The following is a 14,094-nucleotide window of genomic DNA, read 5'->3' on the forward strand; positions in this document are numbered from 1 at the left end:
AAATAACTATATACACAATGAAAATCCAACAAAATTTCAAAGAGGAGCAAACAATAGATCTTTACAATCAGTGAGTGTGTGTGTATGTGTGTGTGTGTGTGTGTATATATGGATTGATTACAAAATCTGCCAAACAATTTGCCACAATTTAGAGTAGAAGAAGAAAACCGAAACGTACCGAATCAACTTGAGACGATACAATATAATTTGGCAACCTTTTGCCATCATGTATGATATTTTATATGCCCTAACAAAAGGGATATATTCCTTTTTCAATTGATAACTTTTAGGCCAACATTTTAGCTCTTGTGATAACCTTTTTAAGTCATTTTTAGCCCTCTTTTTATATTTTGTGAGAATGTCTCTTCCATGTGCTCATTATATAAAGTGCAATAGCAAAATATGAAGCTATTGCCGCGTATGATTAAAAACATGACTCTAAAAGAAGTTGAAATTGATTAAAAAGAAATCATGGCTTATGGCTTATAAAGAAATGTCGTGCTTGGGGTTCTATCTTCTACCAATTCGAGTAGTTATAAAAACCCAAAAAGGTTAGGCCTTCAATCACATACGACGGTTTCCTAGTTTTATCACATTGATTTCACTGATTCTTGGCAAACTATTTGTTTGGATTAACTTTTCAAGGGTATATGAAATTCGTTGTGGCCATTGCCTAGTTTTGGCCCTCTTGTTTTTGTTTGGCTTTGATTTTAGGTGGCAGCTTGCGCAAAACTATTTTTGCTGCCTGCTACTGAAGATGATGATGATGATGACGATGACGATTGGGGTAATAGTGGTGCTGGTGGTGTTGGTGGTGCTGCTGCTGGTGGTGGTGATGATGATGATGGATCTCTGGCGGATGTTGGCATGTGCCTTGGCTTGTTCGGATGTTTCTTTTGGCTTGGCTGTTTGTTCTTCTTTCTTTTTGCTTTATGGATCTGCATCTATTTAGCATATTCATTGTTGAGGGGATTGCATTTGCCATGATAATTATAATTCCTCGGTTCTGTTTTATCTTTTTTTGGTTTTTTCTCCTTTTTTTTTTGACTCTAATTACCTTCCTTCTCTTCAGCCTCCGCCTACTTCTCCTCTGTCTAGTTGCTATTGCCACCATCGTCCCTTCTTTGGCTATTTTGCATAATTGCATTGTTTTTGTTGTTGCCGAAATCATCAGTCAGAATTTTGCTAGTTGTTTTTTTTTTCTTCTTATTGTTGTTGTTGTTCTTGTTGCTGTTTTTTATTTGCACAATAATCAAGCAGTACGCATTGTGTTTGTGCAATGGCAGAGAATTCTATGTTTTTTGTGTTCTTTTTTTAGGGGTCCCAAACCAGAACAAAGAGAACACAGATCGGTCTGGCTGGCAACCTGTGTGGATGGGTGGGTGGCTGTATATACAAACATACATCAAGTTGCGGTCTGTTTGCATGTGGTTAAAAGAGCTCTTGAATTAATGATATTGCATATTCTGAGCATACATAATAGATGCTTAAGGATGCTGAGTATCATTAATAACCAACAAATCAGTTGATCTCCAAGGAAGTATCTATGCTTTTTGATGATTTATCAAGTTACAAGCATCATCATTTAAGTCTCACATTGGCTAGTGTATAATTTTTCAAAATTTCAAAATTAATAGATCTCATCCGCACGCTATAACATAATCAACATAATTGGGAAATCACTTTGATAACTATTCTGTCATCTTTGAATTAACAACTCTCTGTGGTCCATGGCAAAGACGTCTCTATGTATTACGCAACTGTGGTAGAACTCAATTGAAACTTGGTAAAAGAAATAAACAATTGAATTTTCACCTTTTTGATTGACATGATTGGCAGAATAACTATTTTTAAGAGGGCAAACTTCAAGGGATTTAATTTAGTTGGGAGCCCTAAAAAGTTAAGTTTTTTAAAAGCAATTCCTAGAAAAAAACTTCTAAATGAATAATTTGAAGTATTTCTACACATATGTACATGTATAAGGCTAGCTTTGAAGAGTATTGCGAAAGTTTTTATATCTAAAAGAGACAGTTTTCGAAGCTGTAACAGCAGACCATCAAGAACCTTTTTAGGAAAAGGACGTATTTCGTTGACCAAAACAAAAACCAAACGAATTTCGTTAAGGGAATTTAAAATGTAGAACTTAATCGAAGCTAAATCATTTTTAAAGATTCTTTTCTGGTATAAGAATTTAGGGAATGTAAGCCTTCCAAAACAAATAACATTAAATTACTTATGACAATCGTTAAAAGTATTTCTCTCAAAATATCTCTAACGGCAGCGAATAACTTGCATAATTCTTAAAATTTAACAAAGAGTTCTATAATAAAGTTTAGATTTTGATCGATATTTGGCAAGAATTTTTATTAAGTGCTTTGTTTTAAGCAAATATTCCTTACTGATTAAAGCTGTGGGTAAATAATGGAAATACCTTTTATGGTTATAATTTTATACGAAAACTAGATATATGTACATATAAGGGAGCTTAATTTGAATAGATTAAGCAGAATATGCCTTTAAAACCTTAAATAAATAAATTAAAATTTTAAGTTTGATAGTTTTTGAAACAATGTATATTGTTAAGGCTTTGAAAACTATGACAAAATGGCCAGAGTATTTGCTTCTTCTCCTATTGTTCCTAAGGTAAATATGTTTTATATCAAAAATTGTATTTATTAGTGATGTAAAAAAACTTCGATTCTCTTAGCGATGTTTCTCGATGTTTACCGAAGTTTTTGTCGATGTCGATGTTCAGCGATTTATCGATATTTCACCAAAACATCGGTTCTATTTGCCACTTATCAAATTTTATCATATAATTAAATGAAGAAAAAAGAACTTTCAAACCTTACTTTAGCTATAACTTGAAGCTTATTTTTTTCAGATTGACAAAGATAACGTGAAGGGGTTTTCCCCGACTGACAAAATGTTAACAGATACAATAAATTGAATAAGCCCAAATCAGATTCGGAAAGTAAAGACCATTAATACTTTATCAAATAGTTTTTAAAAAATAAGGCTAACAATGAGAAAAGATACCAGCGGGTTTTATTAATACCTTATTCAATTTAAGATTAATTTTAAATACTATTATGAGAACTTTTTATTATTAGAAAAACATTAGACATACATCGATGCATCGAGATATTAGCCCGATGTTTTAAGCACCATCGTTTATTAACATTGAAATTTTCATCACTAGTGAAATGACATGAAATTTTCATCACTAGTATTTATGCACAGAATGATAAATACTTGTGTCATTGTCAAGTAATTTGGAAATATCTATGTACAAATTATTTTTAACACATTTACAAGATGTGAAACGAATGAAACCAATTTGATTTGTCAAGGCCTATAAATCATTTTCCTTCTTGTAGCAGCATCAAAAAAATTGATCATTTATATGACAAATTAGTTACTGCCTAGCCAAAAAGTTTGCCAATTTCCAAGGAAAATGCCAAAAGAAAAAAATTGATTGAAAACATGAGAAAACAATTGCAACAACAACACAGCTGTCGCAGCAACTATTGATGGATAGCAAAAATTAATGGCAACGCCACTCAAAAAAAACCCCCCAAAATATATTTAAGCCCATTGCTTGTTGTCGTTGTCGTAAAGGTAGAAGGCCAAACTAGGTAGGGACTGGAGAAGAAGGGGCATGTTTTACCTATGAAACAAGAAACAGAAAACAAAAAGAGAAAAAGATGATCTGCTGAAAAGCCTGCGATGATAGACAAACGCTTTGGGGGAAATGTGTTTTTTGTTTTTTAGACAACGACAGCAAAACAAAAACGGAAAATGCCATAAATGGTGGAAATTTGTAATCGTTTAGAAGTTTTTATACCCTTGCAACTTTTTAATTCATTTGGTTAACTTTCCCGAATGATTAGCTTAAGAGAATATTATTTAAATTTAAGTTTTATAAGTGTTTGTGTTTTATTAATTCAAATTGCTTATTAGATAAAAAAGGTTGTTCATTTTTTGATGAAACATATTTACCCCTCTATTTGAAAATGGGTAACAAAATACAAAATGCCAGTTACAAAGAGTTTAAATTGCAATTGGAGTTGAAGTTGGATTCGGATAACAAGGTGCTAACAGGGTCAGCAGCAGCCGCAGCAGCAGCCATGTCGATGGAAGTTTAAGTTAAACTCTTGGACTTGGTAAGCGACACTCAATAGATTTTCAGACTTGGTTTTTTTTAAGTTTTTCTTCTTATTTTGTCATCAGTTCAAGTTTTTATATTGCATTTTCTTCATTGATACACAAAATAAAATATGCTTGATATGTGTGATGGTTGAGCAAAGGAGTCTCTTATTGGAAGTTACCTGGCCGGTTTTTAGTATTTTGTCTTCTTCTTCTGGTTTGTTTACTATTTTGTGTTGCATTTAAATTGAATTTGTGTAATTGGAGTAAATTTGAGGCAAGGTCATTTGGTTTTGGTTTTGTTTGACCATCTGCATCATGATGAGGATGAGAATAATGATCATGATGATGATGATGATCATCTTAGAGTAAAGAAATCTTAATGCAATTGCAATTGGGTCGTTTGTCTAGACAAATCGCCAAGTCATAATAAAGTAAAAACCTTTATCAAAGCTCGCTTCACTGATCAAGCAGCCTCAACTTGAATGCGCCCGGGCCCGGTCTTGGCCCCCCCCTCCCACCGTAATTCGTGTGAACAAAAAATTGTAAAGCCAAGTTAACTAAGGACGACCTTTAGACTAGACTCTCTTAGTTTCGAACATCATTTATGAAGATGACACCTTCAATTTCAGTGTTCGTGTTTGTTATTGAAAATGACTCAGCTTAGGCATTGCATGTTTTTGAATATACTCTAACCATTTGGTTATATTCACTTTCCACGCAAAAAGTTTCGACAGCAATTAATCAATCTAAGTAGATTTATTCATTTGGCAATTGTTCTTTATTGTTTATTGAAAGTGTTTGGAATCGCAACTGCGACTGACTTATCATTCCTCATTTCGTTACAAGGGTATCGAAACGTCGTCTATTTCATTATTTAGTTTGACCCTCTAATGTTTAGTTCATTTCAGTTGAAATATGCTCTGGCATTTGTTTACTTTACTATTTTGTTGATGTTTTTTATTCAACTAATTTTTTTTTTTTGTTTCTTTCGTTTTTGGCAATGATTATAAATTGTTATTGTTTTATTGGCGTGGGATAGAGCATCACCTATTTATTACGAGTGCCAGCAACTACTTACTGACTACTGCCCGTGGGGCATTTCAGTGGAATTTATTTGATGGTAAACTGAAATGAAATGTTAATTGACGATCGACATTTCATGTTCATATTTCATTTTCGTTATTGATATACAATTCAATGATTAGGCAAAAAATTGTTCCGTGTTGAAAGAAGAAAAATTTTTGCTTAGGATGTGACTTATTCGCTTATGAAATTCGTATTGCAAGAAGATGGATATCTTAAAGATGATTATATGAGTATGGTGGTTCGATCCGGCTGAATCTGAGATATACAAACTGTGCAGTAATAAAAGGAGTTGGCGTTGATAAACTTGTTTCGTTGTTCTGATCAAGAATACATATTCTCTAGGTGGTTGGAGATGCTTCCTTTTGCCTGTTACATATATTTTGGCGACTTTTATATACCATCTCACCCAATGGGTGCATGGTATAACATGCTATGTTAAATTGAATTTACAGCACTGTTAGCTTACATCCGACTGTTAACATGAGAACACTTTTAAATTAGCCTTGGCGAAATCAAGTTTCAAACCATATATTTAACAGAAGTTAGATATACCGGGTTTGCAACTTTGCTATAACATACAGGTGTGACTTAACTAAGGCTGGTTTCAAACCGCTTTTGTTGCCATAAATTGCCAACTTACAATTAGAGGCAAAATCGTAATGATTTGTGGTTTGCGTTTTTTTTTTTTTCAAATTATTAAACAAAGTTTGTTCATCGATCTTCATATTTTTTTTAGGCTTGTAATTTGGCCAATTTTTAACCGACATCAAAAAGTTATATCTCAATTTCATTGCAGTTGGCATATTAAATAAGGACATCAAACACTTGGATATTCGGAAAAAATTAATTTCGATCTGATTTTCGAAAAAAATTTACTTAATTAGAGCTTTGTGAATTTATGAGTATTGCAATATTTTGCTGTTCATATGCATTTTTTGTCTTGATTGAAAAGTTAACTTGATAATTAACGTGATTTACATTCACATTTTAAATTTGTATTGAAAGCATTAAAATGAGATATCACTTTTGAAAATCGGTTAAAATTTGCAAAAAGTTGAGAGTTTTAAGGAATTTTCTTTTTTTTTTTTTAGAATTTTTCAACATTTAACAACTTTTCAGTGATTAAAAATCTCTTAATAGTGCTCTACTAAATGGCTAATCTGACACGAGCTGTTTTCATTCTCCAATAAAATAGCAAATTTGTAAACTGTTTCTTAAGTTAGTCTCTTAGTTTCAGCTTAAAATTACATACTGATCCCTAATTTGGTATTATCTTATAGTTTAGTCTAGTTTAACTAAACGTATTATCTAATTTTATTTGATTATGTGACCCTAGTATTGGCAACATTTCAAGTTGACACTGATAAGTATTATTTCTTGGCTCTCGTAATATATCAAAAGTTATCTCTGTATGAATCAGTCAAATCGATTTTCATAGTCCGAGTACCAGTTGTGGTCTGATGACCAATTGTTGGTCAGTCTATAGTTATCATTCATTATGTGCGGCCTCATCCTAGTAAAGTGGATAGTTTTCAAGCATTTCCGTTTTTCCCGTTTAATTGGCATATGCAATTATGATATCGATTGGAGGACATTTCGGCCACGTATTACCAATTTAAGTACCATATATGGGATTCTAGCTAATGTCATATGCTATGTTCTATTGCCCAGCATGATTATGATAATGCATGGAAGCTTTTTATATTACGAACGACCTAGTCAAATACATAATTGGATTACCATTGTAATACTACTAACACGCATAATTGGCATCTATGCAGCTGTGATCAGTCGATGGAAGCAACGGGAGGAAATTGTGGATATACTATCGCATTTAATCCGTTTGTATGTGGCTAGACCTCAGGTGAAGCATTTATTTCTACGTAGTGTGATTATAAAATGGATCCTTGGTCTTGTTCTGGCGTCTATACATATTTTTCTTGTACTGCATAGGGGACTAAGACCTGATTTATGGTTGATCCACGTTTTCGTAAATTTTACAATTGCTGTGGAATATATTTTAAACGCTGAGCTATATTTTGCCATTTTGAATATCCTTGGGCATTATTTACTGCTCAATTGCGATTTACTTGACATTCTTGGAAGGGTTCAGTTGCTCAGCTTAACTGCAAATCCCGAAAATAATCGACTAATGACAAGGAAATGCCGTCGACTGGCGAATAAGATCTCCAAATTGGCCAACACTCGGGCCCAACTACAGGATCTCACGGAGCGTATTTGTAAGATTTTTGGCTTACAAATTCTCTTTTTAATGGCAAACAGTTATCTCACATCAATCGAAATACTCTATCTTGTGTTTAATCTGATAAGATATGTTGTTATAGGCAAAATTACTTTTTTACCTTTGCCTCTAAAATTTGTATTGATTGCTTCATTACTTTACCATGCTGATAAATATCTTCAGATTTTTGCAATATTCCATCTCTTGGATGCCCACGATCGAATGATAAACATATTGGCGAAATTCTCTCTATTGGCTCCGGGACTTGACAAGCATTTGGAGAGAACTGTGGGTAAAAGATTGCTCAACATTTGCTTCTTTTAATGATTTTTGTAATTTATCTTACAGTTGGAGTCCTTTCAATTGCACTTGATCCAGGATCCATTGAAACTAAGTATACTAGGCTTCTTCAACATCGAAAGGAAGCTTGGAGGTCTAATGTATAGATCAGTTTTAATTAATTCAATTCAACTTTTTCAATATGAAATGCTAATTCGTTGAATTGGTGTTAAATTTTTCAATTAAGTCAAGCACGTCAACAAGAAATGTCACGTTTTGTAGCACAAAGTAAATCTGTTGTCTAATAAATCAATGTTTAGGTTTAAATCCTACTCTCATATCAATCGGCATGTTTTGTCAACTTTGCATCTTTTGGGATTTTACTCAATTTAGTGGCTAAAGACGACAGCTTTCGACAGGTATATTTTATTCCATAGAATCATGGTTTTTATCGTTCAGTATGTGGAATTTGATGTGAGGTCAGGTCTCAAATTGAGAAGCTTTGTGCTGTAAAACCGCATGAAACAAAAAAACAGAAAAAAAAGACGAGAATTGAGTTCTTTGTACTTTCTTTTGCGGTGCTTCTAAGCCAGAAGTCAAAGTCAGAGTTAGCCAGCTGCGTTCTATGCGCCATACTATTCTGACATTTGGTTTAAGTAATTGGCTTTTTCTTGGACATTTGAGAGAGAGAGAGAGAGAGAGAGAGAGAGAGAGAGAGAGAGTAGAGTGTGGAGTAGGTGTCTGAAGGGGAACGACAATAGTGAAGGGGGAAAAATATATAAATACCAAGTTCACTTGAAATACGTTTTAAATTCCAATTTGGTTTATTGCTCTCCTGCTGTTTTTCTATTTGTAGTTATCAACTCTGGAATTTATTACAAAAAGCAAAAAGGCTTTTAGAAATGGGGAGAAAAAACGAAAAAAAAAAAAACAAAACAAACAAAACACAAAAACAAAAATGTACATTTGCATACAATGCATGACAATTTCCACTTGTACGACATCAAAGTCAAATGAAAGTTTAAGGGGTCAAAGAGCATGGAGGCACACCAGTTTGGTCCTTTGCTTTCCTGTCTCTCTCTCCTCTCTCTTATTTATTAAAAGCCAAAGCTGTCGATTTGATAAACAAAAACGTAATAAATAATAAATGTGTGAAAAATTTACAAAAAAGAAAAGGAATGCATTGACAAGGACAGAGAGTTTGGTGGGGACAAGAAAAACTTGTGCAAATATAATTGCCAGGACGAAATCGTTGAGCCTAGTCAATGTCGTTGAAGTTAAATGGTCTGTGTGATTGCCAGAGGCAGAGCAAAACCAATAAGACAGACTGCGAGAAAAGCAGCGGTTGAGTGAGTGAAAAAGAAACAAATGCAGATAGAGAAAGAGAGAGAGAGAGAGAGAGAGTAAAAGCGAAAAAAATATAGCTGGGATATATGTACTTACTTACCAACTTACTTACCCCCCATGGTCATAATGAAGGCAGATAAATGGATACAAACCGAATCCAATCAGCCAAGAGGCATCAATTACAGATTGCATTTCCGACAATTTACTAAGATTTCAACAAGTGAAATGGAAAACCAGAAGAAATGGCAAAAAAAAACAACTCGAAAAAAAAAACCAAAAATAACCAAAATGACTCTTAAAGGAGATAGACATTACTCGCAACTACATTCATTTAAAAACAGAGAAGATATATATATGTATATGGAAGTAGCAACTAAAGACACTGACAATTGTCTTAAATATTCTGACTTCAAAGATAGTTGCTTATTTCATTCCCATGTAAAAACTTCATTCTCAGTGGATTATCGCCAGAGTTTCGAATTTAGTATTCGATTAAATGCAAATAAGATCAAAGGAACTATTATAGCCTATTCATCATACAGATAATACAAATTCTTATGACTATTTTACTTATTGATTGATGGGAAACACACATAAAAGTCATGCTCTGTGGGCTGTTGAACAACAATTGAATTGGTATTGAATTGATCGTATATAATTACAAGCCAGAGAAATAAAATGAATATACAATTAAAAATTATTGTGAGACGACAATCTCCAAGTTTTCACACTCAAACACTTGCTCCAGCAAAGCGCTAACCTTGTTCCATTCCAAGCCATCGATGTCACATCCAATACGCGGCATGGCCAACGTTTCTACATTATTTTTACGCTGCAAGTACATTTAAGTTAGTCATAAGTAGTTGAAGTTTTTTGATTCTTGTGCTCACGCATCTGTTCCAATGATGCTTCAAGTGATTCATAGGTGGGATTACCATACCCTTGAGCTTTAGTAACCAATTAGTGTAGATATAATGCTCATCATCTTTCAATATGGCCACACCGCCGTTCCTCCACTTTGCTCAACACTTGCTTAAATTTCACTGCTATCGGCACCCACACAATGCGCCAGAGAATGGGTTTTGGGTGCCGGAGAAGAGATCACCATCTACTTCTAATTAGCCATGCCCACAACAAAAGCGCGTCGAAATGCCTCATGTAATTCTAGAAGTTTGGGAGAGTACATTTCCGTAATTTAAATGATTTGTTTGCTATCTGAATGAATAGTCAAAGATTTTTTTGCAACTACTTTTGTTTCTTTTAAATTTGACATTCCATTAAATGAAAACTATGAAATGTTTTATGTTAAACTCTTGATTTAACTACAGAAATGTAATTCAGCTGCTTTGTGTCATTATATTTTGATTTATTTTAATTTAAGAAACACAAATATACTTTTAACATTTCAAACTCAATTATACATAGTTTACATTCCCAAATAAGTATGCTATGGAAATTAACAAAAAAAGATTTTCTTTTGATTTGCCCCTTTATAAGAAATTTGTCTAGTTAGTTCCTTGCTTAACTAAAATCTATCCTATCGCTAATCTGTTATAATTAGTTTATGAACTGTCTCCTAAGTAAGAAACTGCTCTAATGGGTAATTATTAATTATAGTTTAAAACTAACTGATTTAAGTTAGTCAATCATATGGAATTTGCCTGGGATGCCAAATCAATAGACATACTTAAACATACATAACGTTAATATAGTGGACAATGAATTTTATTTATCATTTCAAATTCCCTACATAATTATCAATTTATTGTCATTTTCATCTAAAGGATTTGGTAAATTAGTTTTTAATTTTCTTTTGTTGTTTCGTTTTGAACGAGAAATTATTCACTTCCTCCTCCGATCACGCCTCAAATCCCATTTCGTGGACAAAAAAGCGCAATAGATATTGACATATGTATGTTTGAATTGCGGCAAGTGTCATTTCCAATCCAAATCAATAAACTTTGAATGACATGTCATGGCTTTGGCTATACCCCCAGTTCATATTCCTCCCGCCCGATCCGCTTTTCATTCAAAATCTCCTCTCTCAATGTCACATTTTGCTGACAGAAGTTTTGTTTGTTGCTCCGTCCGCCCGTTCGCCCGTCCGTGCATCTGTCCATTCGCCGCTTGTTGACAAACTGAAAAGCAGGAAAAGTGGGCGGTGAAATTCCCGTTTAAATTACAAACTCATGCATGACAAGCATACACAGAGAGAGAGAGAGAGAGAGAAGGAGAGAGAGTAAGATGGAGTGAGGACTCCTGAGTAGGGGATTTCGCAGAGGCCTTTGGTTTTTGGTTTTGAAATTATAGTGCATTTGTGTTTTGTAATTAGACCCCAAATACCTATCGAGTGGATCTGGGGTCGGTCCATACAACCGAAACACACTCATGCAAATATGTATGTACGACAAGTATGTGTGTGTGTGTGTGTGTGTGAGCGTGTTTTGGGGCTTAATGATGCAACACTTTGGCAACACACAACAGCAAATCCCTCACCCATAGAACCCCCCTCACTACTTGCACCCACGAGTCTTAGTTGGCATAAAAACCACAGTGTTGACACGCAAAATTTGTAAAATGATCGAATCGGTAGCTAGTCAGGTGGGCCCAAGTGTTGGGGCGGGTTAGGCAGATGAAATATAATCACTTCACATGTTGAATACTTGACTAAGGCTCTTTTGGTTTGACTTGATATGCCTGAAGTGGCATTGCATTTAGCCCATTCAGCAATATTGTACAATAAATTGTTGAAGCGGCTAAATGGAAACGAGAACGTGTAACGTGCAACATGAATTAAGCCTAAGCAATGGGTCTATTAATTCCAAAAACTCTCATTCTTAATTCTCTTACAAAAGAGTTGATCACATAATTCTCTGTCATTAACAAGAAATGGAATTACTTTTGGGAAAGTAATGCCAAGGAAATGCATCTTACAATTAGTTGAGGGGAATAAAGAAAGATATTTCTGAATACTCATGTCTTTGTAAACTAACAAAATTATTAATAAATCTGGACTTTGATTGTTTTGTAGATTAGTTTAGATAACCAATTGCAAGAAGGGGGGATCAAAAAGCATTAGTTTTAAACAGTTTCAATTAGATTTCTAACAAAATTTAAGCAGGATGCAACAACTACTGAATGATCGAGAGAAATATCTCAATAACTTATTTCATTCAAGACTTTAACTGGCTCTATGGATAAATGTAGATTCACTTATTTGGCATTTCATTAAATTTGTATTCTATTTTTTCGTTTCGTTTTATAATTACCACAATCAATTTGACTCCTGCCATTCCATATATATATATGTAAATATATATTTTTGTTTACCTTGAACGACTTTAGACTAGAAAGTCTGACAGATTGTTATTTGTTTTTTTGACTATTTTGTTTATATCTAAAAATTCCCCTAACCTTTTCTCCCCTCTGCAATCGCTTAAAACGTAGCAGTTTTTTTTTTTTAACATTTTATTACTTGTGCTCTCGACTCTCCACTTTGGATAAAATGCAAATTGACATATGAGCTGACACAATTGGGCTATCGATATACTACTCCATCCATGGATATATAAAGTGTTCTAAAAAAAGAATAAGAGGGTGACAGGAGGAGTGAAACACACATGTGGGAGAGTAAAAGTAAAATGTGGAATATAGAGAGACGAGTCAGGGCAGGGCGTGGCGGGGGTGCGAGGTGAACGTGCGTCGTCCTGATGATGTCGATGCGTCAATGCAAGGCCACAAAATTTGTTAGCCACAAAATAAGTTTGGGAAGCAAAGTGGTTTTTTGGCTTTTTCTATATCATCGACCATCGTAGGTGGCAGGTGAGGTAGAGAGGAGTAGGGCGGAGGGGCGGATCAAATTGTTGCTGCTGTTTGGCAGCTGTGATTTACATAATATGTTGCCCGACTCCATAAACTCACAATATCCTCTAGATTTTGTTTCCAATTCTGATTTGTATCTCCGCCCCTGTTTGATATTAATAGGATTTGCCTCATGTCCGGAAATTGTTTTGGCTTGGCTCAACAAAGTTTTGTCAGTTAATTTTTATTTGTAGTTTTTTTCCCCTTTTGTTTTTTTGCGAGTGTGCCCCATTTTGAGTTTTTTTTTTTTGTTGTTGTCTGTTCTTTCTTTTGAAATCAACTTAAACAACTCAATAAATTTGATTTGAATAATTAATTTATATCAAATTTGCAATGTAGAAATTGTAAAATGGTTTAGGAAGGGGGGGCAGAACGAAATGCTTGAGAAATTTTGTTTGCATACGCATAGGCGCCTTGTGGAAATTGGTGACATGTTCTGGATTTGAGTTGACTCTTGTCATGTGAAATCATTGTCCATGCCATTGTCCAATGTACATACATACATACATATAGATATATATGTATATATATCCTTACCACTTGTGTAAAATGTGAACATCAATGTGTGTGTGCGAGTGTGTTTGTTAGAACTATGAAATTGTCTGAATTGACATCCATGTAGAATGGGCTAGAGCATGTGACACATGTTCCGTCAAATGAGTATAAGTTGACTTCAATTGAGTTGACTTGACTTGAGCTATTTGTCCGTCTTCTTCATTTACTTTTTTTCTATAAGAAATAAAAGAAAAAGACACAGAAAATTGTTATTGATTGCTACACGTGGAGATTACATTTATAGTTTGTAATATAAAGCAAAGTGTTAAACTCTCAGTGTTTGATTTATCTATAAGGTTATGAGTTTTTCTAGGATTGACAAAGGGTTTACTCCTAAAAGTTTGGCAAAAGGATGTTAAGTAAATAAGAGAATAATCTTCTGTGAAAATGTTATGTAACTTTTACGAATAAATGAAAAAAAAGACCAATTACTTAAAGGCTCAGAAACTATCCTTCATAAATGAAAATCTGAACAATTAAGTAAAAACTTTGGCCAAAAACAAGAAAGAAAAGGACAAAAACTATAAATAGTTGACAGTTGTGACTCTTACGGATCTTTCAACTCCGTTCAA

General features: G+C 33.9%; 1 protein-coding gene across 1 annotated transcript; it reads right to left on the bottom strand.

Moving 5' to 3' along the window:
• Nucleotides 1-9,726: 9,726 nt before the first annotated feature.
• Nucleotides 9,727-10,443, bottom strand: LOC26529449 (ADP-ribose glycohydrolase OARD1-like). The gene is made up of 2 exons (XM_047012267.1): nt 9,997-10,443; nt 9,727-9,938 (listed from the first exon to the last, which is right to left on the bottom strand). The coding sequence occupies exons 1-2, from the start codon at nt 10,042-10,044 to the stop codon at nt 9,804-9,806; spliced, it is 183 nt and encodes a 60-aa protein (XP_046868223.1). The 5' UTR covers nt 10,045-10,443; the 3' UTR covers nt 9,727-9,803.
• Between the last annotated feature and the right edge of the window lie 3,651 nt (nt 10,444-14,094).

This window comes from Drosophila willistoni, assembly GCF_018902025.1.
Source record: "Drosophila willistoni isolate 14030-0811.24 chromosome XR unlocalized genomic scaffold, UCI_dwil_1.1 Seg41, whole genome shotgun sequence".
NCBI classification, from domain to species: domain Eukaryota; kingdom Metazoa; phylum Arthropoda; class Insecta; order Diptera; family Drosophilidae; genus Drosophila; species Drosophila willistoni.

Excerpts from the sequence above, each read along its gene's own strand:
- LOC26529449 (XM_047012267.1), bottom strand. The coding sequence starts at position 10,044 with ATGGTAATCCCACCTATGAATCACTTGAAGCATCATTGGAACAGATGC. Across the intron at positions 9,939-9,996 it reads AGCATCATTGGAACAGATGC|CGTAAAAATAATGTAGAAAC; the intron begins GTGAGCACAAGA and ends ATGTACTTGCAG.